Genomic DNA, 27,473 nt, shown 5'->3' on the forward strand with positions numbered 1-27,473 from the left:
AGCTGCACCTGCCAAGCCCCGCGTCTCTGGTCAAATGCTTGCTTTGCTTTCAACCTATGAGTTTCGCCTATTTGTCTCTCCATGGCTACCTACACACCACAGGGGCTCTTTATTTCCAGTCCCAAGATACATTAACTGGGAATGCAATGCTCTTTCTCGCTTTCCCGAGAGAACCTCCTGAAATGGAGAAGGGTTTGTTCCCTGCAGGTATCACTCGAGCAGTAGGTGTTCTCAGAGAAAATCCACACCAGTGTACCAACAGCAGGGTGGTGACAGCAGTCCCCCATGACACTGCCATGTCTCCGTTCCCAACCAGGGCTGTGTACGTCATCCCGGGGGGCCTTGGGAGGAAAGCATTGGTTTCCCTGGGTAGTAGGGTTATGATTAGGGAAGACTGGCCTGCAAAGATGAGAATGCCCGTTCCCTCAAACAGCTGCCAGGGCTGCCTGCCTGGTTGGGTGGGGCAACAGTCTCCCCGAGCAGGGAAGGTGGAGAGGGTACCTGGGGCAGCGGCAGCTGTCCTGAGGGAGAGGAAGCACAGAAGGCAGCTTGCTGACTCTCTCTGAGCCCTATGAAAAGAGGACTCTTGCCCGAGGCCCTTATAACCTAGCGTCGTAAACACCCAGGACGCACCCAGCAGCCGTCCTCTGCCCCCTCTAGCGCAGGACCCATCCAAGGAGACAAGACTGGGCTCAGGATGTGAGAAGGGGAGCACACACAGGGAGGTCAGGTGGTTTGGAGTGCTCCGTTGCTTGCAGCTGGCTCTCCAGCCCCACATGGGAGCCTGACAACCAGGGCTCTTGCAAAAAGACTGAGACCACCTTCAAGGTATAATACATTGCACGAACAGCATCCAGCAGCAGAAAAGCAAGAGCAGACCAGTCCAGGGTGGTGGAAGCAGGTGTGCCGTACTCCCTGAGTGCCTCGAATGCATGTGGCAGGCGCTCAACATGTATCAGAAAATGAGTGGATGAGGGGATAAAGGGTAGTCTGTGACAAAGGGAGGAAAGTAAAAGCCAGAAAAAGAGGGATTTGGGGACCCTCACTTATGCAGCAGGCCAGGCAGAGGAAAGGGCATCTGAGTTTTGGGACTAGGTGGGTAGACTGAGTCGTGCTGCACCTTAGATGTGCCCTGAAGGGAATGGGGCAGATGTCTGTGCTCTGGCAGGAGAGGGAGTGGCAGTGGTATGCCCCAGGTTCAAATACCACCCCCTGCACAGATGTGTTCTGAGTCATGGCTGGGAGCCCAGCACGAGCTCAGCCCTGGGTGGCCCTGGTCCCTCCTCCCCCAGCTCCGCCCTAGTCCCTGACCCTCCCTAACAGCATCACCTAGCCCAGCCTCAGCACCCTGCAATGCCTCTGAACTGGGCGTGGGGCACAGACCAAACTGTTCTCTGAGTAGACGAACATCCTGAGAGATCACAAAGGAGACGCCAGACCAACAGGGTCATGAGAGAGCATCCTCCCATTCCCTGACCCCGAGTGTCATCCCATCCATGCTCAGAGCCTCACAACCTCTTGTGCTCTATCCTTATGCCCCAAACAGCCTCATCCCCCAGAAGAAAGCTGAGCCAGTCCTTAGAAAAGTAGAATAGATTTAATCTGTAACTGTGAAACGTCTAGGTTAGCAGCAATTACAGGCACCCAGAGACCGGGCAGGATCTGTTCCCCGACAGAGGCTCCCATTCAGTTGACAGAGGTAGCCGGCAGGATGTTAGCCTTGCGTTCAACTTCAATGCAGTACTTTTCAGGAAGGCCTGTGGCTCTGCAGGGACAAACGTGGGGCAGGAATAAAGGGGTGAGTCAGACCAGAGAGGAGGCAGGAGGAAGTGGGTAGGCAATGGGCAGGGTTTTCAGAACAAGGAGATCCAGACCCCCAACCTGCCTCCCGCAACCCACCCCTGTTAGCATCAAAGTCCAAAGAGCTGGGAGACCCAGAGGTCCCTTTACAGCTGCATGGTCACGGCCTGCCAAGCCATATCTGTGGAGAAGGGGTCAGGGGCTGGGGTGGAGAGGGATTCCAGCACACCTCAGCTCTTCCAGCTTCTTCTTCTTGATGTCCTCAATGCGCTCACGCCGTTTCTGGGCCTCCTCTTTGAGACGCCGGCCTTCCTCGAAGGTGTCGATCCGGCTCTGCACCTGCTTCTGCTGGTTCTCGCGCACCTGGCGCCGGAGCTCGTTGGCATGCTGTAAGCGTCCTGTGGCCTTCTTCTCCTCCTCCAGACGCTCCTTCTCAATCTGCTCTCGCTGAGCCCTGGGGGAAGGACATGGGAAGTGTACAGACAAGGTTGAGCTGGCCCCACCAAGGAAAGGTGTGCGGCCTTCTGCACAGGGCTCCAAGGCCCCAGCTCTCTTGTGCAGCTCAGATGCTGCCACTGTGCGTGTGCCCCCTCCCACTAGCCAGGGCCAGAGACTGTCTGGCAGGAACACACTTATAAGGGGCTTAAGCTTATGTCTAAACAAAATGCTTCATATCCTTCTTCAGTGGGTCCTGAAAACCATGCAGCTGGTCCTATGCTTAGACTCTCACCCACTGGGAGCTGTCATTGTTCCTACTCTGCCTTCACAACACCATAACTCCTCTCCAGATTGTTCAGAAACCTCTCTAACAACACCTTGACAAAGTCAACAAAGGGATGCTTGGAAGGTTAAAACAAGAGTGGAAGTCCATGACTCTAGCTCTGCCTGGTTACTGGGAGAAGGAAAGAGCTCAGCCTGATCTTGGTTGTCTTACTAATCCCCCTCTCTGAACTCCTCTTGGAAGTTTCTTCCACAAGAATTACACACAGACCCTGACATCAGGGGAAAAGGCAGTAATGGCAACCAGATAGATAGGCTCAGTAAAAACTCAAAATGAAATGTATTCACATCTCAGAGCAAATGCAGCCTTGGGCCTTCTTGAGCTAACGTCTGATTTCTATCTCAATGTAATCAAAAGCAAAATCAAAATGTTAATTCATCTTGGGCATGGCTGTCTCAGCTGCCTTTCTCCCCTGGAGTCACTTATACTCTAATAGAGCTGCTGAAACACTACTGCCTGTGCTCATTTCTATCTAGCCGCCCTGCTCACATCTTCTCAACTCCTAACAAGTCTTCTTACCAGGTAAATATCTTCTAAAATTCTGCTCGCTGACCCCACAGAGACTTCCCAGTTTCTTGTAAGAGAACTACTGACCTCCTCTGCTCCTCTGTTCTCAGACACCAAGCTCCCACTGCCCACTATCCCATCTGTGGCAACAGGAAGATTCCCTCTTTGCCTTCCCCATATTGGTTTCTTCTGTGCAGAAATTCCCTCCTGTTTCACCTTCTAAGAGGAAGTGCACATGTAGACAGATGGTAGAGGGGTGGGATTTGTTACAGGTGACACCAGGAGACCACAGGATGGTACACAATCCAAAACCCAAATAGGGAGAAGCCTGGTTGCTCCCCAGGGTTAGATCATGGAGACTGGCTGATAATAGAATCATCTGGAAGCTTCCAAAAAAACACTGATGCCTGGGTCTCACCCCAGACCATTTAAACCACCAGCTGTGGAGCCAGAGCCTGGCACCGGTATTTTTCAAAAATCTCGCAGGTGTTTTTAAGAACCACCATGTAGGGTTGGTCAGCTATTTCTGTGTAGTCAGCAGGCCAAGAATTAAAGGTATCCCTCTGTCCATGAGCATGAAGCCCACACTTAGGTCCTGCAGGAGTCCAGGCTTTGGAAACAGGAAAAGCTGGATCACTGGCTGTGCCAGAGATGCTCCACACACCAAGCCGGCCAAGGGGGTCCTGAAGGTGCCAGGTCGAGGGGTAACGTGCAGCAGAGGGTGAAGTTGAACTTCTCCGAAGGGCTGGTGCAGCTTTAATAACTGGCTAGTGTGTGTGCTTCAGGGAAACCAAGCAAAGCAGAGACAAATGGGTCAGCTGCAAAAGTAGGACTCTAATTTCATCCCATTAATATTTATTAGTACCTGCTAAAGGCACACAGATGTCCAAGGGCATGGAGGCCAGGGAGGAGAAGGGAGACATCTAGAAGTCTGAAGTCCAAAGGCAGAATCTCTGAGGGCCTTTAGGAAGCAGCCTTCCTCCTCAGGTGCCAGCGACCAAGGGTGCAGCCCTCAGGACAGGGAGAGCTGCAGAGCCAAAGGGCAGCACAGCCATAGGGAGAGGCTTGGGCCCCTAACTCAGGGCTCTGGCTCTGGCAAGATCTGCTCTGCCTCTGCTAGGGGTTGGAGTCACCTGGTCTGAGGCAGCACCAACTGAGGCAGTGCCAAGAAACAGGACCTTGAGCCAGTACACCAAGACAGCGGAGCTCCATGGTCCAACCTCCACCTGCTTAAGCATAACGCTGTGTCCTCTCAATTCAAATTTTGCTTTCTTTTGAAACATTCTTATCTAATCATTCCCAGTTAAGCCAGAAGAACAGCTCCAGAGGCTCCCAGGGGCCAGATGTGGTGGTGTCATCTCTAGCTGGTAGGGAAACCATTGGCAGCGGTGACTGCTGACTGTATGGCGGAAGGGGACAGAGCTGTGGCAGATGCAAATGCTCAATAGCCACTTATGTGGTGGAACTATCATCGAACCAAATGGGAGAACAATGCAAAAGGATAAAGTGCTGCCAAGAAGGACTGTTGGAAACACACAGGTGAGGTCCTGCCACACACCAGTCTCTCATATCCTGCCTGGGGAATGGACAAGGGCGGCGCTTTGCTAATTTCTAACATCCTCAATGACATCCAGCACAGAGTGTTAGATCTACATGCTGAAGCACTCATCTGCAAATAAAGGGCAAAAGCCTCCTTGAACAGTTCCCCCTTGAAAGCCCAAGGACTCAGTATTCCATGTCTGAAGTCTTCTCTGTATTTTTTATGCCTCTACCATTGCACATTTCACCTGTGACTTGCAGAGAAATGTGGAAGAAGGGCTGAAAGGAAGAGACCAGATTCATTACAGAAGGCAATCTGTCTCCATGGATTCCCCATCCATAAATTCAACCTGCCACAGATCAAAACTTCTGGGGGCGGGGGGGAGCAGTTGCATCTGTATTGAACATATACAGACTGTTATACTGTTTCTCTTGCCGCAGCAAAACAGTTATTGACAATAGCAGATACAATGTCAATGGCAGCTGCCATTGGCTTCTGGATTATAAGGAATGCAGAGATCACTTAAAGCATAAAAGACTTACCCAGTGCACTGGAACATCACTCGATGTAAACATGATTCTAGACAACTACCCTCTGTACGATTTCCATGCATCAGCTGAAATTTGTTTTAGTGCTACATGGTATAAAAAATAAAGCATACTGGAAGAGGTATCTATCTGATATGAGAAGACCAGGCCATTCTATAGAGAAGGCAACAGCATCTTCAGATTTTAGCATCTTAGATTGGGACTCTGAGACCAATGTCAGTACGCTAGCTACCAAGGAATGACCACACCTTCACTAAACCTTCACCGCTCTAACAAAAAAAAAAAAAAAAAAAAAAAAACCCAATAATCCCCAATTCCTTGAGCATTTCCAAGGGCTATTTTCCACCTCTCTAATGATAACATTCTTGGTTCAGTTGGCTTTGAAATACTTTAAACACCTATGTAATTAGAGTGATTCTAACTCAGTAAAGACAGTCAGGTGTCTGTTGGTTACTGTGCCAGAAGTCTTCTTTCACGTCCCGAATGAACCATCCCCACTGCAACAGAAGAAAAGAAAGCCAAAGTTCTGGGCTGCCCCATACCGAAGAATCCTCTCGAACTCATCTCGGTCCCGCTGCACCTGGACGGCCAGGGTGTGCTCCTTGAAAGCCACCTGTTCCAGCCGGCTCTTGCGGAGCTTGGCTTCTGTTTCTATCTTCTTTTGTGCGTTTTCCTTCTCCTTTTTGCGCCACTCTCTGTCTGCAACTTCCTGGTTGCGCTTGGCCCGCAAGGCATCCTGGGAAAGAATAGGGTGGGACACAAATAACCTTGGGTACAAACCCAGTGACTTTAGAAAAGACACCTGCTGACAGACTCTGGCACGGAGTGCCTTGAGAAGCACCGTTAGTGTCTCTGCAGCGAGTTATTCTAGGAAAGAATAAATGGAGTCCTTGTCACAGAACTTCCAGGTCAGAAGATACCCTGAGGGGTCATCTTGTCCTTCCACCCCACTTATCCCAATTTTCTCCCTGTGCCTCAAACACCTGCAGGCGGCCCTACAATTGCTTCTAATTTTAAAATCTCTAATGATGGAGATGTCCACAGTTTCCTCTGGTGACACATCTCATTGGTTGTTTGAGGTGGAAAGTTCTTTCTACAGCAGTGGAAAACTTTCTCTCAGCCTGAAGCACACCACGTGCTGCTCAGGGTTTGCTGCCACAAGCATGGGAGCAAGCTCACTCCTACCTTTTTCCAAACTACCAAGATCTGGAGAACCTGCACCCTGTCTGCCACATCTCCCCTCCTCTTGAGGCTCTCCTTCAGGCCGTCAAAGGAATGGCTGAGGGAGCAGGTGAGGTGGAGGGAAGCCAAAACTGACTGGGTACCTGTTCTGCCTGGTAATCCTGGGCCTTCTCCTGCATGGCCCTCAGGCGGGTGATCTCCTTCTCTTTCTCCCTCCGGATTCTCTCCTGCTCAGCCTCAAACTCTGCCTCTCGGGCCTGCAAGGAAGAAAGGACATTATAAAAGGCTTTCTGGTATTCCAGTCTTGCACAAGGATCTCCCCAATCCCTTCCTCACTCCTTTTAAGATTGAGCAAAAGTGAACATAGTGATGCAAGAACACAAAATAATCAGCATATGTAAAACACTTCATTGCTTGCAAAAGGCTTTCCCATGTATTACCCGGAGAGCTGTCATAACATCTCAGGGGGCCCATTTCACAGTTGAAGAAACTGATATCCACAGAGAGCAAGGTTCTTGCCAGTAAAATATCACACGGGATTTGACTGTGGGGATCCTGGACCCAGCTTTCATATTGCGTATATTACATCACAGTTTTCAAATCGCAAACTCCCTGTGCCAAGGAGTCAGCATGGCTCCCTTCCTGTTGTGTAAAGGGCAGCAGGTGGAAGTTATGTCCTTAGTCCCAGGGCAAACGGTCAACCACGTTTTGGGCAGTTCCACCATGGTTAACAGATTCCTTAACGAGTACACCATCAACACTGGCTCCCTTTTTTCACTTCTCTGTAAGAACAAGCATATCACTAAATGCTTCCCGAAGCCAGGTTCCCAGCTGCCATTTCTTGAGCAGTCGTAAGTTGAGTGGCACAGGCTGGGTGGAAATGCAAGCTCCCCCTCCTTGGCTCTCATTCCTTCTACCCAGGCTTCCCTGCAGCCCAGCAAATTGCCCACTTGCAACGTGTTCGTGGTCATGTGCCAAGCCGGTCTCTCCACTGCACCACATCGTGCACAGCAGCACAGAGAACTCTGGATCCTGCCACAACCAGTCTTTACGTTTAGCTCTGAGATAGGCAGTCTTCGCCTTTAGCTTCTGAGGTGCCAGAAAAGGTAGCCTCTTGAGATGGGGGTGGGTTTCGAGACATGTTTAGACACTAAGAATGGACAGTGGGTGATCCTTCTCAGTTTTGCCCTGCCCTTGTTCTTTCTCTGGATGAACCCATTTCCCCCTTCCGTTCAAAGTCAATGTTGATCCCGCTTCATTTCACCTGCTCTCAGCTCTGCATCGTGTCACTCTTGTATCTCACCACGACTGCCACAGACTCACTGCTGCACCCAGCAAGCCTGTTCACCAGCTCCTGCGCATGATTAGCTCATTAGCACCACCTTCACCCACTGGAAGAAAGAGCTGATGCATTTCATACAAAGTGCATAGCATTAGGTCCTTTCGGCCCAGTCTGATCTGGGATATACTTTGGAACATGTGATATATTTTGAATCAATCACTAATAATTTCACAAGGCTGTCATAATGATGAGAAGAGATAATGCATGCAAAAGACAGAGGTGATATAAAGTCTAACTGCTCTATGAATGGTAATTTTGTAATTGCTGCCAGGTATGGACAGACCCACTGTACCCCTTATCTTATGTTCTCACCCAATTGCCTATATATGCCCAACATCCAATAAGGAAACTAAAACCAATAAATTCTCTAACACACACACACACACACACACACACACATCCTGCCCTTCATTAATCACTATCACAGAGGAGCATAGAGAAGTGTGATTTGATTTTTGTCATCATGGAACTATGGAACTATCAGGGGAAACAAGATCAACACAGGCAAAATTTAATAACTTCTCCAACACTGTAAGTACATTCTCCTCTTCTTATACAAATCCGTGTTCAAGTTATCTGAACTATGCTTTAAAGCCTTCTTTTACTTTCTCTTCCCTAGAGACGCTAATCATTTCATCACTCAACATGAGCCCACACCTGCCTCAGCTACAGCCATCTGTAATCGTTTGCAGATATTGCTCTCAGATCCACTGCGCGTTTATTCCTACAGGTGCTACAGCGAGGACTGGGAGAAGACTCCATTTTCTGACTCCAGCACCCAATATAAGATGCCCAATATGGAAATTTTCCCAAGAAATGTGTGGGACAGCTAATCCATGATGATAATTATCAAGGTCATGTGGGATATACAAAAACTTCACTTTCACCAATAGTTTCATTTTCTTCCCTGCTTGTACCCAACCCTCTCCCAGGTTCTTTCTCACTGAAGGTGTTAATGGGAATAACACATGCTACTTTGGATGTCCTTCTTGGGTTACTACCCTCTGGCCAGGATGAAGAAAGATGTCAGGCCCTTGAACTAAGGACATATGTTTCAGAGAGGAAGATGTGGCTGCCTTCCTGCTGGATTCCCACAAGAACTCCACAGTGGCCTCTCCTATGACAGACATTCTGTTCCCAACCCGAAGCCCCAGGCATCAGAAGCCAAGTTCCTACCATCTTCTTCTTGGTGAACTCCATCACCATCTGGTCTGCCAGCTTCTCCTGGGCCAGCAGCTCTGCTTTCTGCTTCTGGTTTTCATCGTTGATGCGTTTAATCTCTGCTTGCATCTTCAGTTTCTGCTGGTGCCTTCGTTCCAGGTCCTGCAGGCACAAGGGAGAGCGCCTCAGGGCAGAAGAGGGCCAAACAAAATACTCCTGGCAGGTAGGGATGGAGAAACCCAGAGGCGAGCAGAGAGACAGATGCTTGAGCTGCCTGCCTGCGCTCTCTGTCGTTATCACCCACTGCTAAAGTTCTCTCACGGCCCATCAAGTGACCTATCCTACCAAATGACCTCTTGACAGTCTTTGTCCATCATGACTTTGGGGCAGCGCCTGATGCTGTGGCCCTCCGCATATTTACAGGAAGTGCCAGCTTTTAAAATTCGATTCCAGTGTCTTTCCTACATGCCATGCTAAGCTTTGTTCACATTACCTTCCCCAATTTAACTCAAATTTTGAGTCTCAATAGTAACTGCTACAATTTTTAAAAAGAATAAGTAATTCCATATTGGAGTCTGCCTATGTGTTGGACATGTGACTATCTCTGATACTTCTATATGTCCCAACCCCCTGAAAGGGCCCTGTCATCTCCATTGTGCTGATGAAGCTGCTGCCCAGCATTCAAGTGACTTCCCCAAGACTACACAGCTGATCAGCTCCGGATGGCACCTATTCTAAACCCCAGTTTCAATCTTCCCAGGAAACCTTACTTGGGTTACCCTGGTGTTCAGTTCTTTCTGCGTTTCTGAATTCTCTCTGCACTTGTGGTGTCACTGCACCTCTTGGGAGGTGATCACCCACTGCCTTGTGGGTCTCCAGTCATTTCATTCATGTTGACCCAATCCTAGCTAGAGACCTTGTGACATACTCTCTCTCTTCCTCAACAGCATGAAGCCCAGTGTGAAGAAAACAGCCAACATTCAATAAGCACTTGCTAAGAGAGGCAGAGTAGGAAGGGGTCAAATGAGTAGCATGTGAAAAATGAAAAAAAATAAAATAAAATAAAAGATCTTACATACAAGGGACCAGTGCTGTGGTATAGTACGTTAAGCTACTACCTGTAAAGCCCACATCCTAGATGGGTGATTGTTTGAGTCCCAGCTATTCCACATCACATCCAGCTTCCTACTAATGCACCTGGAAAAGCAGCAGAACATGGCTCAAGTCCTTGGGAAGTCCTCATCTCCATGAAAGGCCCAGAAGAAGCTCCAGGTTCCTGGCTGCAGCCTGACTCAGCCCCAGGCCCTGTGGTAATTTGGGGAGTGAGCCAGCAATGGACGCCCTCTCCACCTCCCAACCTCCATTTGTAACTCTGCCTTTCAAATAAATGAAATAAATCTTTAGGTATGGAAATCTCAGTACCAGCATTACCCTGAGTGACAGGAACCTTACTAAGGAAGGAGATCCTGCATTCTCAGCCCGGGAACATACCAGGCCACAGCACAGAGGAGCACTGGAGCCTCCTGCAGCTGTCATGTCACCTCTGATAGGCAGCAGAGTCCTTGCTTCAGACCTTTGGACCCATCCATCCACCCCACCACTCACACTGTTCCCAGCTCCTCCTCAGAGTGGTTTCTTCTCTGATTCACCCAGCCATGGCACCTCAGGCTGTGAGCCCTCCTCTAGGGCCAGCTCTCCACCAGCTTGGTTCCTGTCCCAGTTCAGGGCTGCTTCTTCCAGGAAACCTGCTGAACCACAACAGCACAACCGCATGCTGCGGCCGAGCTGGCTGGCTCTAAGCATTCTTTCACTCTCACTGAACTTTGCTCACCCTACTCCTCCCTCCAGCATCACTCACCCCCAATCCTCACACTCCCTATTCCCCATCTGCCTCACTTCATTCCTTGCTAACTTCTTCCCACCAGTTTTAGGCCTGCCACTGGCCATCACTTAATCCTATTGACACCTAAACTAAAGAAACAGTTAAATATACCTTGAAAATATGATACTAGGGTTTTTTTTTTTTTTACCGTTGCCTATACCTACACTTCCATGGTATACTTAAATAGCAGAACGTTAAACTTGTAACTGCTACTAAAGGACTATTCTACTGTAATAATACGGGGGAAATGGTGGGAGGGATAAATGAAGAGGAGGAAAGAGGAGGGCAAGTGGGGAATCCCTCTATCTACAAAAATGTATCATGGAAAATAATACAAAGAATTGTTTTTAAATCAAAAAACAAAGCTGCAGACCTCTAATGTATGACAAATATACAACAGCGTGTTTTGGGCTTGTTGTTTTTGTTGGGCCATTGTATTTCTGAGAAATCAAAGATAATCCTCATCTTAGAAGCCTTCCAGGTCCCCACGCGATAGAATAGCAGTTCAAGTCCTTGACTTGAATGCGCCGGGATCCCATATGGACGTGGTTCCACTTCCCATCCAGCTCCTTGCCTGTGGCCTGGGAAAGTAGTCGAGGACGACCCAAAGCTTTGGGACCCTGTACCAGCACGGGAGACCTGGAGGAAGCTCCTGGCTTTGGATCGGCTCAGCTCCAGCCGTTGCGGCGCTTCGGGAGTAAACCATCAGACAGAAGATCTTCCTCTCTGTCTCTCCTCTTCTCTGTATATCTGCTTTTCCAATAAAAATAAATAAATATTAAAGAAAAAAAAAGAAGCCTTCTGGAGCTTCCAGAGCAACCCTGGATAAATCCCTTTCTGCTCTCCCTTATCTTGCTAGCAAGGTGTGAGAAGCTTCCCGGGCATCCCTGGAAGTGACAAAGCAGGTCTAACGCTGGAAAGCACAGATTTCGTCCCTAAAATTGCCTAACACTTCCCAGAGACTTAGCGAGTTCCTACAACAAGGACATAAAAAAAAAAAAAATCCAATGGCACAACATCAACAGAGTGGGGTTGGATTTCCTGAATCCTGGAACTTCCTCAGTGAGCCCACCCTCACTCAGCTGAGCCTTTTAGTCTTCATTTCTCTCATTCCCTGCATGTTTTAATTTTACCTCTTTTGCTGGCCCTTTGCCCGACTCTCTGACTGCTGAGCCAGGCGCTGAAGTGACGTAGCCAGGTCTCTTGTCTCCTAGTTCCCCCCAGTGCCTTTCTCAAGCCCTTCACAAGGCTACACCTTCTTTCATGTGCCCCGGCTATCCAGGCAGTAGGCATCCTACCTGCCAAGCAGATCTTCCCACTGCAGGTGCTCTGAACAGCCTTCAGAATGCCAAGTATGCCCACCTGTGGGACCTTTCAGGGATGCCCTGTCACTCAACACTATCAAATGCCCTGGCAGCTAACAACTCAATTATCCATAAACATACAGGAAGGGGAGAACAAAAGAATTCATATTCCGTTTGTTAAGTAATATCACAAGGAATCAAATAAATCCAGAATGTGGGACATGGGCAATTGGCTCAGATACTACTAAAGAGCAGTGTTGGGGGGTCAGTGCTGTGTCATAGCAAGCCAGTCCTCCATCTGCGATGCCAACATTCCATATGGGCACTGGTTTGAGTCCCATCTGCTCTCCCTCCAATCAAGTTCCCTGCTAATGAGCCTGGGAAGGCAGAGAGGATGGCCCAGGTTCTTGGGTCCTGGACCCACATGGGAGGTTGGGAAGAAGCTCCTGATTCCTGGCTTCAAACCAGCCCAGCTCTGACTGTTGTGGCCATCTGGAGGGTGAACCAGCAGATGGGGAAAAAAAATCTCTCTTTTTCTCAGTAACTCTGCCTTTTAAGCAACTTTAAGTAATTTTTTTTTTCTCAGTAACTCATGCCTTTTAACAGCCATGTTAGAAAAATAAATGGATACATGAGGGAGCTTTTCTAGATCAAAGAACACGTTACAGAGGCTTGCCACGTCCAATGTGCAAACCTGGGGGCGAGCCTTGTTTGGAAGAAAGAAAACAGTGGAAACTACATCCTGGGGACATTCAGGGAAATTGCATTAAGTACCAGGCGATACTACTGAATCACTGGAGTGATCGTTTGTGATGGAAGGTGGGACAGCAGTAGGAGAGAGTACCCTTGCCCTTCAGGGACGTGGGCTAAAGCACTTAGTGGCCCAATGTTAAGGTATCAGCAACTTTCAAATAGTTTATCAATAAACACAACATTTTCATGTGCCTGGAAAGAAATAAGTAACTAAGGCAAATTGGTCATCGTTAAACATGGGGAAAAAGTTCAGTTCGATTTGTAGGGTGTGTGTGTGTGTGTGTGTGTGAAAATTTTCAAAATGAAAATCTTGAAGGAGTAGCAATGAACAAATGTTCCAACTGCCTGCCACATCCTTCCGTGCCCTAAAAGCTTCTGTGCATTGCAACAGAACAGGTAAAAAAGAAGAGGATGTTTTATGTCTACCTAGTTTGGGCAGGTTGTCTTGTTTGTTTGTTTGTTTTTATTTATTTATTTTTTGCAATAGATATACCCACTAATTTTATTTGAGTTCACAAGAAAACAAAAAGGTTTGACTTCACAGCATCATTAACGATAATGGATGCTATGTACTTCAAATGGAGGTTAACAGCGGGGAGCGTAAAAACTAAGACAGTACAACTTTTTATCCACAGAGTGTATCATACCCCTAGATAATTGAGGAAAGACTATAAAATGTCTCTGTGTTTACTTGTACAGCTATATATTTCCTTTATATGTCCATTCATTCTAATGTGTCGTTTTTGGACCCCCCCAAGTCCCTGGGAGGCAGGGACCACATCTGTTTACACCACTGCTCGTCTCCCAGCAAGATGCCGAGGCCAAGTCAACATGTAACACAGCCGTAAGAGCGGAAGGTACTGATGCTGTGAAATGCGCATGTGCCTGACTGAACATCAGTCCACACCCTGAAGCCCCACACTCCTGGAGGGCTTCGTGGCTGCTGCCAATAAAACTTGGCACCGTCTATCTGGCCCTGTTACCCTCAGATCCTCCTCCTGGAGCTGTTCCATGTACTCCAGCATCTGCTCCTTCTCCTGCTCCCGCTGCTCCGCAAGTAGCGATCGCTCCTCCTGGTTCTTTTTCATCTGCTCCACAATGTGCCGTCTTCCACTGCAGGGCAACAGGAACCCAGCATCTCAGAAACCAGCGGTCCATGCACCTTGGCTCCAGCCTCCATCCAAATAATCCCAAGGTGGGAAGTGCCCCTGAAGTGTGGACGGACTACATGGGCCCAGTGGCTTGCAGTCTGAGTGCCTTGGGGGATCTACACTTTCTTTCCTGAGCTCCTGGTTCTGGGGCTGCTCCTTCCCAAGAGTCTCCTTCATTTAATTCCCTGGGAGTTCATGCCACATCCTCATGCCCTTTCTGCCTTCCAGCACGTGCAGTTTCTGAAGTCCCACTAGAGGTAGAGGCAGCTAGCATCCCACACTAGCATCTCAGGGATGAGTTTGAGGAGGTCTCTCCACTCAACAAAGTCCACCCTCCATATTAGAAAGCAGGGAATCCTGACTCCACAATCAGAGTTGCCAGGGAGCTCCTAGGATGACTGGGATATCAATGAACTTGGAGGCATCTAGATCCCATGATGTATAAATAAAGGCAGGACAAATGGGAAAAGACAGAAAGTAGGGTAAGAATCAGGAGAAGGAGCCCGAATTCCAATACAGATGGAATTCATGAAAGGCTTCATGACTCCCCATGAAATTAACTTGGAGTTGTGAGTGAGTGAAAGAGTTGTACTGGAACAAGACTGCACTCAGAATAAGAACAGGCTCAAATCCTTAGAGCTGCCTAATGAAACAGAGTTGCTTCCTGCATCAGAGCTGTGTATGTAGAAAATGGACATTGAGCCACTACATACGCTTTTACTGGGAGCTTATTCTAGTCTACTATGTACCTATAAGAAGTACACAGATAAATAGTTCCAAAGAACAGAATACAGCTGTGAATATAAAACTATTATTTGGGCCTAACTCGGTAGCCTAGTGGCTAAAGTCCTTGCCTTGAATGCGCCAGGATCCCATATGGGCACTGGTTTGTGTCCCAGCTGCCCCACCTCACATCCAGCTCCCTCCTTATGGCCTGGGACAGGACTTAAAATGGCCCAAGGTCTTGAGACCCTGCACCATTGTGGGGGACCCGGAAGAAGCTCCTGGCTTTGGATTGGCTCAGCTCCAGCCACTGTGGCTACTTGGGGAATGAATTAGCAGGTGGAAGATCTCTCTGTCTCCTTCTCTCTGTGAATCTGACTTTCCAATAAAAATAAATAAATCTTTTTTAAAAACAACTGTTATTCAGTGGTGGGACAAGGACTATTTATAAGAAGGGATTCTTACATTTCTACAGTTGATGTTCTAATTCTAGCATGTGACAATTCTTTGATTGAACTGCTCTGGGACTTGTCTTTTGTAACAAAAAGCAGGAAGTGAACTGAATCTGTTCATTCTGACTAGAATTGAGCTCCCACTACAAGCCACACGCTCAGCCTAGCCCAGGAACTATGGAAATGAGTAAAACAGGTCCCTGTCCTTAGTGAGCTCACAGGCTGGTAAGCAAAGGGGAGCTGCAAGCAAGATGTGAGAAAATGGGACCTGCACGCAGAGCGCCAGGGCACAAGCGAGGGGGCCGCGATGTTCGTCTCTGAAGTGAGGTGGTATTCTCAGAGAAGGGGACACCAAAGTCACATGCTAAGAGAACAGAAAACACGTCCAAGGGTGGGGCAGGTCAGGCACATTGAGGAAATGCAGAAAAAGCACAGAGTGGATGGCTAGGATGGTGAGAAATGAGGGTAAACAGGGGTCAGAATGTAAAGCATCTGTGACCCTAGAACTGAACTCTAAAAACTTCTATGATTCTTCACATCACTTCATACAGGCTTTGTGATAATAACGCTTGATGGCAATGACTAGTTCTCATCTCCATTCTTTGCTAGGTTACATGGACCCACACATGCATGGAAACAGCTTTGGGAGGGAGAAGCCCGGACCACCTCTTTACCGTATTCTTTCCTCTCTTCTCTTTTGGTCCCGTTCCTCCTGCCTCTGCATGGATTTCTGCCGCTCCACTTCCATCATCTGATCCAATCGCTTCTCTTCAGCATCCAATTCTTTTTGTATCTGCTGCTTCTCCAAGATTTGTGCATCTCGGATGGCATGGCACTTGGCATTGAGGATGACCTGGGGAGTGGAGACGGAATTGTGGCACTAGGCCCAGGGGCAGAAATATGGAGGGGTGCACTATGGATGTGTGGAAGTTCAAGCGTGGAGCAGAGAAAAGAAAAGGGAACAGAACATGACTGAATGGGCAGGAAGTGTTTGCAGCTGCTCAGAAGTCCAAGAGAAGCAAGAAGAATGTTCTGATGCTCACCACTCCCCTCCAGCATTTACCTGGTTCCTACAGGTTTCTAGGGTCTGAGCAGAGGCAGGCCCAAAACAGCATCTCTCTAGGTCTTGCATCAGAGCATCTGGGAATATGATGAAAGTTATGGACACTCCCCTCTATAAAACCCACTTAAATATATACACACAGAATTTCCATAAAACTTCAGAGCTTCCAGGCTTGCCACTGAGGAATCCACATTCTGCTCTTCAAGACCTCCCTATTCTACTTGTCAAAATCACTCCTCTTCTACTCTTCGAGGAAGCTAAGCACACTCCTGCAGAGCCAGGAACCGGAAGGGACTCATTTGATGCCAAAGGGGATGAAAACTCACGGGCTCATCAGTAAGATCTGGGAGGTAAAAGTTGTGGAAAACGAAGAGAGAAACAGTAGAAAAGATCTACCTAAAAGACAGAAACCGGAGATGAAGGAGTTAGGGAGTCTACACTGTTCATTTGAATGGGAAGCGAACTATATGCAAATCAGTTGAAAAAAATTCAACTTAGAGGAGCCTCCAGTCTTTATGCTTTGGGCTAAAGAAGCACTCTGGGCACACTGGAAAGAAGCCAGCTGCCTCTACCACCCTATGTGGATAGAACCTTGCAGGACAAAAATAAAATAATGTTCTCACATTCATTCACCAATCCATACTCCCCCAAAGGCTCTCCTCTGTCTCGGGTTACAATTTCACCAGTAATTCGCCAGGTAATTTTACCACCCTTATTTTTATACATGAAGTGAGGCTGGGATGGGGAGGGCTGCAAATGGCCTGCTTAATACACAGCAAGTAGGTGGCAAAGCCACTTCTCCCTCTGAACACAGCCACCACCCATGGCAGGTGCAGCTTCCCCACTCCATCCCATAGCATCCCCACAGAACCCTCACCTTGCCCAGTGAGTGGAACAAAGGAAGGGGAGAGGAAGTGGCAGTGAGTGCTCAGAGGGAGGGACAGGCTGGGAGACCCACCTTGCTCATGTGTTTGAGCTCCTCTTCCTGCTCCATCCGCAGCTTGTTGGCTCTCTCCAGCAGGTTCTGGGCCCGCTCCTTGGCCACCTCTTCCAGGTCACTGAGCTTCTTGTTGTTGCTGTACACCATCTCCTTCTGCTTCATGATCTTCTTGCGTGTTGTCACCGCATCCTAAGGAAGACCACTCTGGAGCAGGAGGGATTTTCCCCATGTTCTGTACCCTGAGGGCTAGCCCGACTGTCACAGGTAACCCAACATGCTTTAGCTGCAGTCCACAGCTGCAGCAGAACCAAGACATTTCACAGCCTGGTCTCATTCCCAACCCTCCTCTTGGCCCCTCATCAGTTCTCTCTTCTCAGCTATTTCTCTCTAGTTTCTGTTCTGCAAAGTTTTTTCATACATCTCATTTCAGAGTCCTCTAACCAGAGGTAGTCCCCACTGCCATGGGAAGCTCACCTCTCCACAGCTCAGTTCCGTTTCACCACCCATCTGCACAGATCAAGGCTTAGAGAGATGACCTACCAAAATGGCTTCCTTCTCCTTCTTGAAGGCCTGTTCCCGGGCCTCAAGTTCTTCCTTGGTCAAGACATGAGATGCCCATTTGATCCTCTCCAGCTCCTCCGGGCTGATGATTAGGGTTTGCCCAGAGGGATCCTCTGTGGGGACACTGACACAGTGAACAAAGATAGGGAGGAGAAGCGGAGGGACCATGCTTCAGGCTCCTCTGCCCTCTTCCCCTGCCTACGTGATGCCAACCCTCCGACACGGGCGCAACATGGGCATGAGACAATACAACTTAGAAATTGACGGGAAGAAAAAGTTCCAGATAAGAATTGGGTAGCATTGCAGCTTTTTAAAGAGACATTTTAAGTTATTTTATACAAGGTCTGGTTCAGGTGCTACTCTCTCCATGCAACTGTCCACAACCCTCTCCTACAGTCACATCTGTAGACACACCCTACCAAGCCCCCAGATCACCTGCTCTGAGCCCCCATCACACTCTGCTCTTACGCCTGCATTGTAGCCAATCGTTCGGAGGCTGTTTCCTACAAGCTCCTTCAAGGGGCTGTCTCTGTCTTAACCACATTGGGAGCCTCATCTCTGACACAGCACTTGGCATTGAGGGGGGTACTCAAAACAAGGCTGGTAAATTGAACTTTAAAAATAGATTATTCCCAATATAAAAGGGCAGGAGCACGCCAGACTAGGTTGGGTGGATGCTAGAGTAAGAAATCAAAACATGCCTGTCTGTCCAGCCCAGAGAGAAGCTTTGAACCCTAAATATTAATTAAGATCTCAGATCAACAACAGCTAGAGACGTGTCTATAGACCTTCCTAGCTGCCCAACGCACTCAACAAACCAATAGCTAATTATAATGATTACAAACAAATGACATACATTAAAGATGGGGGAGGGAGTAGTGGGGGGGTTCTGAATAAAGCTGCTTCTGGGTGAGGCAATTTAACAGGTACACGGCAGTAAGACGCAGCCAGTCTGAGACAGGAAGCAGAGCTTCATCCAATAAAACCAGTGCAGAGGGTGGGGGGAGGGTATGGGAGGTGGATGCAATGAGTGACTGGATTTGACACTTAGCCGAGATCTAGAGTTCACCAAGCAATGTGGCCCACAACAGCCGAGGGTCGGCAGTGACCAGGAGGACTCTGAACCTAAGGCTGTTTGCAACACCCTGTGCAAAGTAACCAGCTGCTTGGCCTCCAATGAACATGCTTTTCTAATGAGACCACTCTGAGAAAGAACCCTTTCTCAGGTCCTAGGCATGCTGACACCATCTGACGCCAGGACTAACTGGCCCTTGTCCTCCTCAGGACCTAGCATGAGGCTCAGCTCCTGAGCCATGTCCCAGCTGTGCCTCCCCAGCTCCTGACACAGGCAGCTAGATTCAGAGGATGGAAGACAAGTTACTGAGAAAACACAGTAGCAGGAGCTCAACTACTAAGCACAGTGTTGGCCCACTGCATGTGGCTGAGCTGAGCCTGAACAAAGGGGGCAGCTCCAGCCAGGAAGCAAGGGCTGAGCTAATCCCAAAGGAACCCAAGGAGCCCCAGTGAATTTCCTCTGATGGCCTCAGAGTCTGGGAAGAAGCCAGAGGACTAATTAGGCATCTGGTCAGTTTCCCTTTGCTTCTGATTCTTAATGCAGTCCAAAGGAAGTGACTCATCTGGAACACTTCCCTTTACCAAGTGCACTACTGGGGGGTTGGGGGTGCTCAGTGAGGATCCACTGAACACCTCCCGATTCCAGTCCCTTAGATCCCACAGCCAGCCACAAGAAAGGTGGGAGAAACGAGCTAGGGGTAGAGGGCAATGGTGATAACAGACATGATTAGGGAAGAAATAAGAAAGGTGGGAAAGAAACAAAGGGCCATGAAACCAAAAGGAAAGCTTGATTCGGAAAGAAGCAAAGATGGACTGGACTGATGGAATGAAACCCCATGGATTCCCTGCGCACTCTCTGCAAAGAACCTCGGTAGTGAAAGCTGAACCACGGGGACTAGGGACTGCACCCTGAGGACTCACATGAGTTCCCGGACCATGTCCCGTGTGATGAGCTGGATGGTCTCAGGTTTGTGGTCCAAGCCCACGGTAGCAAGACTTTTCCGAAGGGTGTGCTTATCTCGGAGCAGCACGATGGGACCATCATTCTCATCCTGGGCCGGGGGCTACAAGATTAGAAAGGAGGGCTTAGGAGTTGGTGATCACACTTCCTGCTGGTTAGCCTGAACTTCTGCAGCATCCCAGAACCCAGTGGCAGGGGATGCTGGCTGGGGCCCATACTCCAGGACCTCTAAGAAGAGCTAGGGCTGAGAAAGGGAAGGAAAGGGAAAGGTTTGCTTGTGTGTCTATCCCTACTGTAAAGTCCCAGGACTGCCAGGAAAGATTGGTTATTTAAGTTCTCCTCTCTCCATAAAATACTGAGTACTCCCTTTTGGCCTACACTGTTTGAAGCAATGTAATTTGTTGTAAACTAATATAATCTATAATATTGATTTTTAAAAATTCTCTAATAATAAGCTTACTTTGAATCTCAAAAAATACATATAAGCACAGGTTCAAAAGTTGCAGCTGTTCCACTTCCCATCTGGGTTCCTGCCAACGCTCCTGGGAGAACAGTGGAAGACTGTCATAGGCTTGGGTCCCTGCCAGCCCATTATGAAGAGTCAGATGGAGCTCCTGGGGCCTGGCTTTGATCCAGCCGTCACAGTCACTTTGGGAGTGAACCAGATGAAAGATCCCTTTCTTTCTCTATCTGCCTTCCAAATAAATAAAAACCTTTAAATACATATGTGTGTATGTGTGTGTATATATATGTATATATGTACATATAATGTGATGAGATCCGTGGATTTGAATTCAACAAGAATAGGGAGTACATATGTGGTCTTCTTTACAATTTTCTGACCGTGAAGGAGTTAAGATAACAAGAAAAAGAAGTTACTCATTTCAGCAAGCTTCTAAGCACAGGAGAAAACGTGTCTGCCCTTTATGCAGTACCAGGGATCTGCTTGGAGGCAGGAGGAGGCTTTACCTACACTAAGAATCTTGCTTTTTGCACACGGTCCCCGGAGTGCTGCTGCCACCTGGTGCCCATCCCGGCTTCCAAGTGGGCACAGCTCAATCATGTCACAGGCCACTTCTGCCCCCTACTGCCGACCAAGAGACATCCCAGGCTCCCTCACCCACCGGTGCGGCCCAAGAAACGGAACCAGCCAGCAGGACTACTCCGAGAGTCCCAGACATTTCCAGCTCTCTTTTGCCTTGGACTAGAACATTCCACATGGATCCAAGACAAACGTCTCTTGCTCTTTCCCTTGGCAGCAGAAAAAATGCTGAAGAGTTGGGAAAGGGGGAGTCTTCCCAATGGGAAAGCTACTGATCTTTGACCCCCTGAAAGTCCTCTTGCATTCACAACGAGGATGGGGAGCACCAACGCGCATCAACTCATCTCTCCCATCTGCCCTGCAGCCATAGGTATTTGGGCAACCTTTCACCTCTCTGTTCCTTTCTCTTAGTCTGTAGTCCCACTTCCCCACCGCGTCTCAGTCTCTTTTTCTCCTTTCTTCTCACTTATTGATCTTCATGTATATCAGAACTACTCAAAGCCATTCTCTGGTTTGTCTTTTCTGACAGAAGTTGTTGTCAGCCTCTTGGTATGAACATCACCTGCAAACAAGGATACATACGCTATGCACCTATAATTTACTTTGAGCCACTGGGGCAAAGGGTATGGCTTGAAGTTGCACTCAGGTGCTCCATGTCTACAAGCTCAGCCCATTGGCACCCAAATGCTTTTATCACAAGGCTCTCACTGAGTGGCTATTGAGTTCTCTGCAGCCGAGCTTTCCTTTTGACCTTGCAAAAGATGGCAAATGTTGTGAAGAGGTGAGGATTTCAGGGCCGGGAGAAGTTCACCTTGGCCACCCCCTGGAAGTCACAGCTCTACTGAGAACTGTTTATGAGAGCACAGTGATGTGCCCTGAGTCCCGAGAGACAGTAGCGTGGACCACTAGCCTAAGATGGCAGCTACAAGGGGCAGGTCAGGGGGATGCGGGGAGCTGGGCAGGGATACCTTGATACATCCGAAGAGGCTCTCATCCACCTCCGAGTTCACAGCTTTGGTCCGATAGCGAGTCCTATTCCTGGACCTCTCCGAAGTGTCAGAGGCAGCGCTCAGGAGGCCAGCTGTGCTTAATGGCTACAGGAAGAAGCAGAACATTTGGGTCATTGGCTTTGAATGTCACCCAGACCTGGGACAGGAAAAACATCTTCAGCCCACGCTGGAGGCAAGGGACAAGCACCCACATAAACTCTAAAGTGTAGGAGGCAAAGAGCAGCAGGTGGGCGACATCCCCCCCAGACACAGCGGAGTCCACAGTGGGTGTGAAGCACACCAGCTTTACAAGAAGTATTGTTTCTGGGATCCCTGGCACACACATGGGTCACATGGTACAGAAGGAAAGAGTCCTGACAGAAGGAAAGGACAGATAGCTTCCTGTTTCCCATAGGGTCAACCTCTTGGGAGGCAATTTGGGCTTGCCCATCCCCACCCTCCGGAATGTCTGCCCTACAATCCCATTCACTAATGACACTGCTATTTGATCTCCTTTTGGTCTCCACCATCTCACAAGGTTATGTCAGGGACTCCGGGGTTAGGTGATTCAAGAGTGAGAAACCTTTCTTTTTCTGCCAAGGACCATTTGGATATTTATAACATCATTTGTGGGCCATACAAATTCATCAACTTAAACATTAGCCTACTCTAGATTTATTGAATTTTGAATCCTGTGTGTGGGTGCCTTGGCAAGGCAGACTGTATAAGGCCCGTGGACAGGACATTTTCCATCCCTACGTGGAAAGTCACTTCACCCGCAACTCTGTGTGTGGTTGATACCCAACACCCCCTAGGCAATGGATGAGTGATGAATGATAACAAATGCAACCCAGCAAATACCATAAAATCCACCCAGTGACTCCTTCTCTGCCGGGACCTTTCTTTGGTGTGCAGGAGCCAGGGTTTAATCCCTCTCTCTCCAGCATGGTCCTGGGTTCAGTTACTTCCTTATCTAGTTGGAGATGGTGTTCAGCCCCAACTACAGAAGCTGATAACGCCAAATATTTGCTTTCCCAGCCTGGACAAGGGCTCCAGGCCTCGTCAATGAGATCACCCCAGACTGGCAACGACTAGGGATGCAAGAAGCAGAACAAGGAAAGCCTTTCTGACAGAGGCAGCAGCAGCAGCTACCCCCAGGGTGGGAGGAAATACTGACAAGGACATCAGCAGTGGCATCCCATGTCCAAAAGTGGTCATGTTGGAGGTACCACAGGGAACCAAGTGTCCTTGCTAGATAAGCAATAGTTTTGACTGAAGTCTCAATTCTGGCTACAGAGCCTCCTTTGGTTTTGTTTTCCAAGGCAGTTTGCCAGCCTGGGTATAAAATCTGTAAACTCTCCAAAATATGCTCAGAGTACTTAGAGTGCTGACTCTGTGAGTTATAACCAAAAAGCGTGATTGACACCATCTCCATTTCTAAACCTTATCCAGCTTCAGCTTGGCTCTGAGTTTCTGCAAAGACGGCTGGGATGATACCAGGTTTACTTTAAAGCCGATTCAAACTTCACTTTGGAGGGGCCCACACCTCACCCTCCATGTTGCTCTAAGCTGGGCTACCTTAGGAAAGTGAGCTAGCCACACTAGGTCTCCCCACACCCAGTAACCAGCAGCTATCAAGGAAACAGAACAGAGAAATGGACCAGGCCTGTCAGGTCCCTCAACACTGGAGACTGTTTTGAAAGCTCCTTCTGACCTGCCATCACCAAGCAGACACCTCCAGCACCTGTTCCACCCGAATCACGCTTTCACACTAAACTGAGCACTTTTCTTCAGCTGGCTCTGTTCTGTACAGTGAGCTCTGCTACGGATGCCTTTCCCTTGTTCCTGGCACGGCCAGCTAAGGGCTTAGAGAGAGCCTCCCTTTACGGCCTCAGTCAGCCCCAGTACAGAAGAACAGAAAAGCTTGGATTTATTACAAAGTAAATATAGCAGCCCTAAGGATGCCTAATAACAGCCTCTGAAGGGTTATTACATGGTGGGTGGTGAGCAATGGCTCCCCTTTGCTCCGAAAATAGAACAGGAGCAAATGAATGGAAACTGCAATAGGTGGGATTAAGGCTAAACATTGGGAATAACTGGAAGAGGTGGAAAGCTTTGGCTCATAAGGGATGGTGTGTGTTCTCTATGTAACTAAGGGACAGGGAGCATAGTAGGAACTCAAGGCACCTTTGATGAAGAACATATGAATGACATGGAGCAAGAGGACCTCTCGAGAACTACAAACCAGATGGAGATGAATGTGTTTCGGGAATCCGCCTGCCTGACTCAGTCACTCCACCATTCCACATTTTCCAGATCACATACGCAGCCTGCACTGTGCATGATAATGCATGCTGAAGGACTGTGCGGTGCAGATGGAAAGTATTATTATTGTTTTGCATTTGTTTTCCTGTTTCTTTTCAAGGCCCCCTATTGGCTTCCCTTGTGCCCTGGAGTCCTCCAAACTGCAGAGCCCTCCAGGGCTGATGGAGTTTCCTCTTTCCTGTGCCCTTGGTACACTGGTCCAGAGGAAGTCAACACGAGAGACACTCAACTGCCTAACCCTAGAAGTCAGAAGAGAGCAAGCAAAACAGATGACCACAGAAAAGTGGCCACTGGGCAGGACAGGGGGAAGCTCTGCATTCTGAGGTTGGGTAGCTGAGAAGATCTCACTTTGGAAATGCTGACTTTGAAGCCACAAGCCTTACCCCAGGGTTAAGAAAAAAAAAGTTTTGCCAAGAGTAACAAGAAGGACTATGGAGGTCACTGTGTAAACACACCAGAAAAATGAAGAAGCAAGCAGAAATGGAAAGTTGCATCCCTCTGGGCCAGAGGCAGAGGCCAAGAGGTTCTCTTAGGAGACGAAAGGGCTGGCTTCACTTTTTGCATGACCAAATAAATACCCTCAAGACATCAAGCAGTGTCCAGAGAGAAGTTCAGTTAGTTCTGCTTGAAGGGAGCCAGCCTCCAAGGGAAAGCAGCTCTCAGCTCCTGCTAGTAAGAGGGCTGGAGAACATGAGGACTTGGTACAACCATCATGCCAGGCCTGCTTTGAGGTTTTCATCTTGGTGAACTAGCTAATGCTCCTCTGTTTGTAACACCTATCCTACCCCAGAAGCATAAGCATCCACTCACAACCAGGGGCCTGGTGAGAGAGTCCACTGCAGAAAGATTAGCTGGCCAATAGAGTGATGTTAATAGTACCCAGAGGTTATTTCCCATAATAGTAAGTTTTAAAGAAACCAGATCATAAGGAATACATAGAGACAGAATACAAACCGGTACATAGGTACCGGTTTGAGACCCGACTATTTCACCTCCATTCCAGGGCCCTGCTAATGTGCTCAGGAAAGCAGGGCAGAGTGACCCGTAACACATGTGGGAGATCCAAATGGAGTTCCTGTCTCCTGGCTTTTGACTGGCTTAGCCCTAGCCATTGCAGCCATTTGTGGAGTGAACCTCCAGATGGAAGCTCTCTATCCCTCCCTCTCTCTGTGTAACTCTGGTCTTTCAAATGAATAAATAAATCTTTTTAAAAAAAGGAATGCATAAGTTTCTCTGTAAAAATGCCTGTGCAGCAAGGGTATATACCCAGAATGCATTACTGAACATTAATAAAACATTTAACAGTAGTTTCAGGTGGGCTTTAGATGTTTCCTAGACTGAATAATTATTTTTACAATCTTTACATAGTTAATTAGGGCACAAAGGTTTAAGGGCTACAGGAAAGTGGGTAAAACTATTATTTCCACATTTTTTTCCTGTATCTGGGGTAAAGGGGGAGATAAAGGGAGAAACCCCACCCAGTCTCCCACCCATCCCAGGTCCCTGATGTGGGGCATGCTCTGAGGATCTTGCTCAAGTGGTTTTGATAGTTCAACAGTTATGAATTGCTACCAGTCTCGCTATTCCAAGCACGATGAGGTCGCTAAAGTATCCTCTGACTGACATAGTCCATCTTAGAGTCTCCGTTTGCCCAGTTTTTCACTGCCAATATATTACTGGGGTAGTTGATTGATTTGTTCTGTCCTCTGTCTTTTCATGGTTAGGGTTCTGAGACCAGCAGTTCAATTCGGGGGATCCCTAAAGAAACTTTGTCTGAGGTGAAGCCAGACCAGGTTCTGTACAGGGCCCGGCATAGTCCATCGTCCCAATCAGCTGGTGGTTGCAATTGCTGGGTTGGTTCTGTTTCCAGCCCTGTCTTCCACTGGAACCAATGGGTGTTGCAGTCCAGCCTGATTCTGTCCAGCACACACTTGGCCCTCACATAAACAAGTGGGAACTGCAGCCTTGTCGGAGCGACCCGCAATAACCCCCACCAGGCTGCCTCCTGCCATGGTTCCCATGCTTGCCAGTATGTGCAGCAAGCTAGTCCAGTCTGTCCCACACCCCATTCAGCTCTCATACATGTCAATGGACGTTGAAGCCTACTTCAACCTAACCAGCTCCACTATCCAGCCCATACACATGCTGTTGGGTACCTTTCTGTCTAGCCTTCCCTGCCCCGTCCTGGTTTTCGTGCCCTCCAGTGGGAGTGGTAACCCAAGAGGGAGGAGACTGAATAATTTTCTGCAGTGAAATAATTTTCTGTAATGAGTAGGCAGCTATTTTTAATAAATAATAAAACTAATAAATAATAAAACTATTCTTATTGAAAACCAACCATAACAAGACATAATCTAACATCCCATCCCTCAGTGTCGCATATGTCCACGACCTGGAAGTTTAAATCCAATCTAGCAAAGACAAAGCACAGGCAGGGCTGGAATAGCCCGGTATGGAGTTTCCCTGACGTCACTGCAACACCTGTCAACTGAACAAATACTTATCCTTTCCAGATGTCCTCTCCACCCAAGGATCCACTTCCTCTTTTGCATAGAGTCACCGCAGGCTGACAAATCCTAGCTTCAAACATTGGCCTCATTCTACTTCCCTTTCTGGAGAGTCTGATTACTAAGGATGTGGGGATTCCCAGGCATCAGACACCTTGCCTTTTACTCGGAGGAATTTTCCCCATGATCATTGTTCTTTGAATGAGACTGAGCTGCCCATTTGTGAGATGTCACCTAAAGATGACATCCTTGTCAGAACCAATGTCCCTGTCCCTCCTGCTAGCGGATGGGATTAGTCGTAATTTTTTTTGGTAGGGGTCCTGCAAAGTCGGCCTCATGTGAGCCCCTCTACCCCACCACCACTTCTCCTCACTGCTCCAAATGCTCTTAAAAGCCAGGGAGTAGCATCGCTATGTACACACAACACACTCTGGTCTGCCAGAGTTCACTTCCTTAGCCCCACTGTTTCTCCAAGGGGTCCTGTCAGAAGGCTCAGTAGGCTAGCCAAACGCCTACTTTGAGTGCCCTTCAGGTGGGAAATGGTTGATCTGGGTGCCCTGCAGCTCACAAGTCCAATCCAGCTGCAACTTAATGATGAATGCAGGCTTGGAATCTGGCAGTTTTTGAAATGAGAGAAACAAAGAATTAACATTTACCATATGCTCTTGGATGCCAGGTGTGATGCTAGACTGTCAAACTAGATATAAAGCGCTGGGGAAGCTGACAAACAGATCAAACAAAACACGCGAGCCAAAGGGGCTCTCCATTGCAACACCACATGAGTCCTCAAGGTTGACAACTACCCTTTTGTGCAGACATGCTTATTCCATAATTAACCAAGTTCTCCTGGAATCTGTCAGGCACCAGGAGAGCAGTGCAGCTTGT

At 48.3% G+C, this 27,473-nt stretch overlaps 1 protein-coding gene across 1 annotated transcript; it reads right to left on the reverse strand.

Annotated features, from left to right (window-relative positions):
- Positions 1-1,578: 1,578 nt before the first annotated feature.
- On the reverse strand, positions 1,579-27,123 carry CFAP45 (cilia and flagella associated protein 45). Its single transcript, XM_058660490.1, has 12 exons — positions 27,105-27,123; positions 21,736-21,861; positions 19,686-19,828; positions 17,670-17,814; positions 17,148-17,318; positions 15,801-15,979; positions 13,784-13,913; positions 8,877-9,023; positions 6,502-6,615; positions 5,719-5,912; positions 2,030-2,254; positions 1,579-1,765 (listed from the first exon to the last, which is right to left on the reverse strand). The coding sequence occupies exons 3-12, from the start codon at positions 19,700-19,702 to the stop codon at positions 1,687-1,689; spliced, it is 1,401 nt and encodes a 466-aa protein (XP_058516473.1). The 5' UTR covers positions 19,703-19,828; positions 21,736-21,861; positions 27,105-27,123; the 3' UTR covers positions 1,579-1,686.
- Between the last annotated feature and the right edge of the window lie 350 nt (positions 27,124-27,473).

The sequence above is a fragment of the Ochotona princeps genome, chromosome 2 (assembly GCF_030435755.1).
Source record: "Ochotona princeps isolate mOchPri1 chromosome 2, mOchPri1.hap1, whole genome shotgun sequence".
In the NCBI taxonomy this organism is placed as follows: domain Eukaryota; kingdom Metazoa; phylum Chordata; class Mammalia; order Lagomorpha; family Ochotonidae; genus Ochotona; species Ochotona princeps.

Bases quoted from the DNA above. Each gene is read 5' to 3' on its own strand.
- CFAP45 (XM_058660490.1), bottom strand. The intron at 15,980-17,147 runs GTGGGTCTCCCA...TCCACTCCCCAG, and splicing joins AGCTCAAACACATGAGCAAG to GTCATCCTCAATGCCAAGTG. The intron at 2,255-5,718 runs GTATGGGGCAGC...TCCTTCCCCCAG, and splicing joins GAGTTCGAGAGGATTCTTCG to GGCTCAGCGAGAGCAGATTG.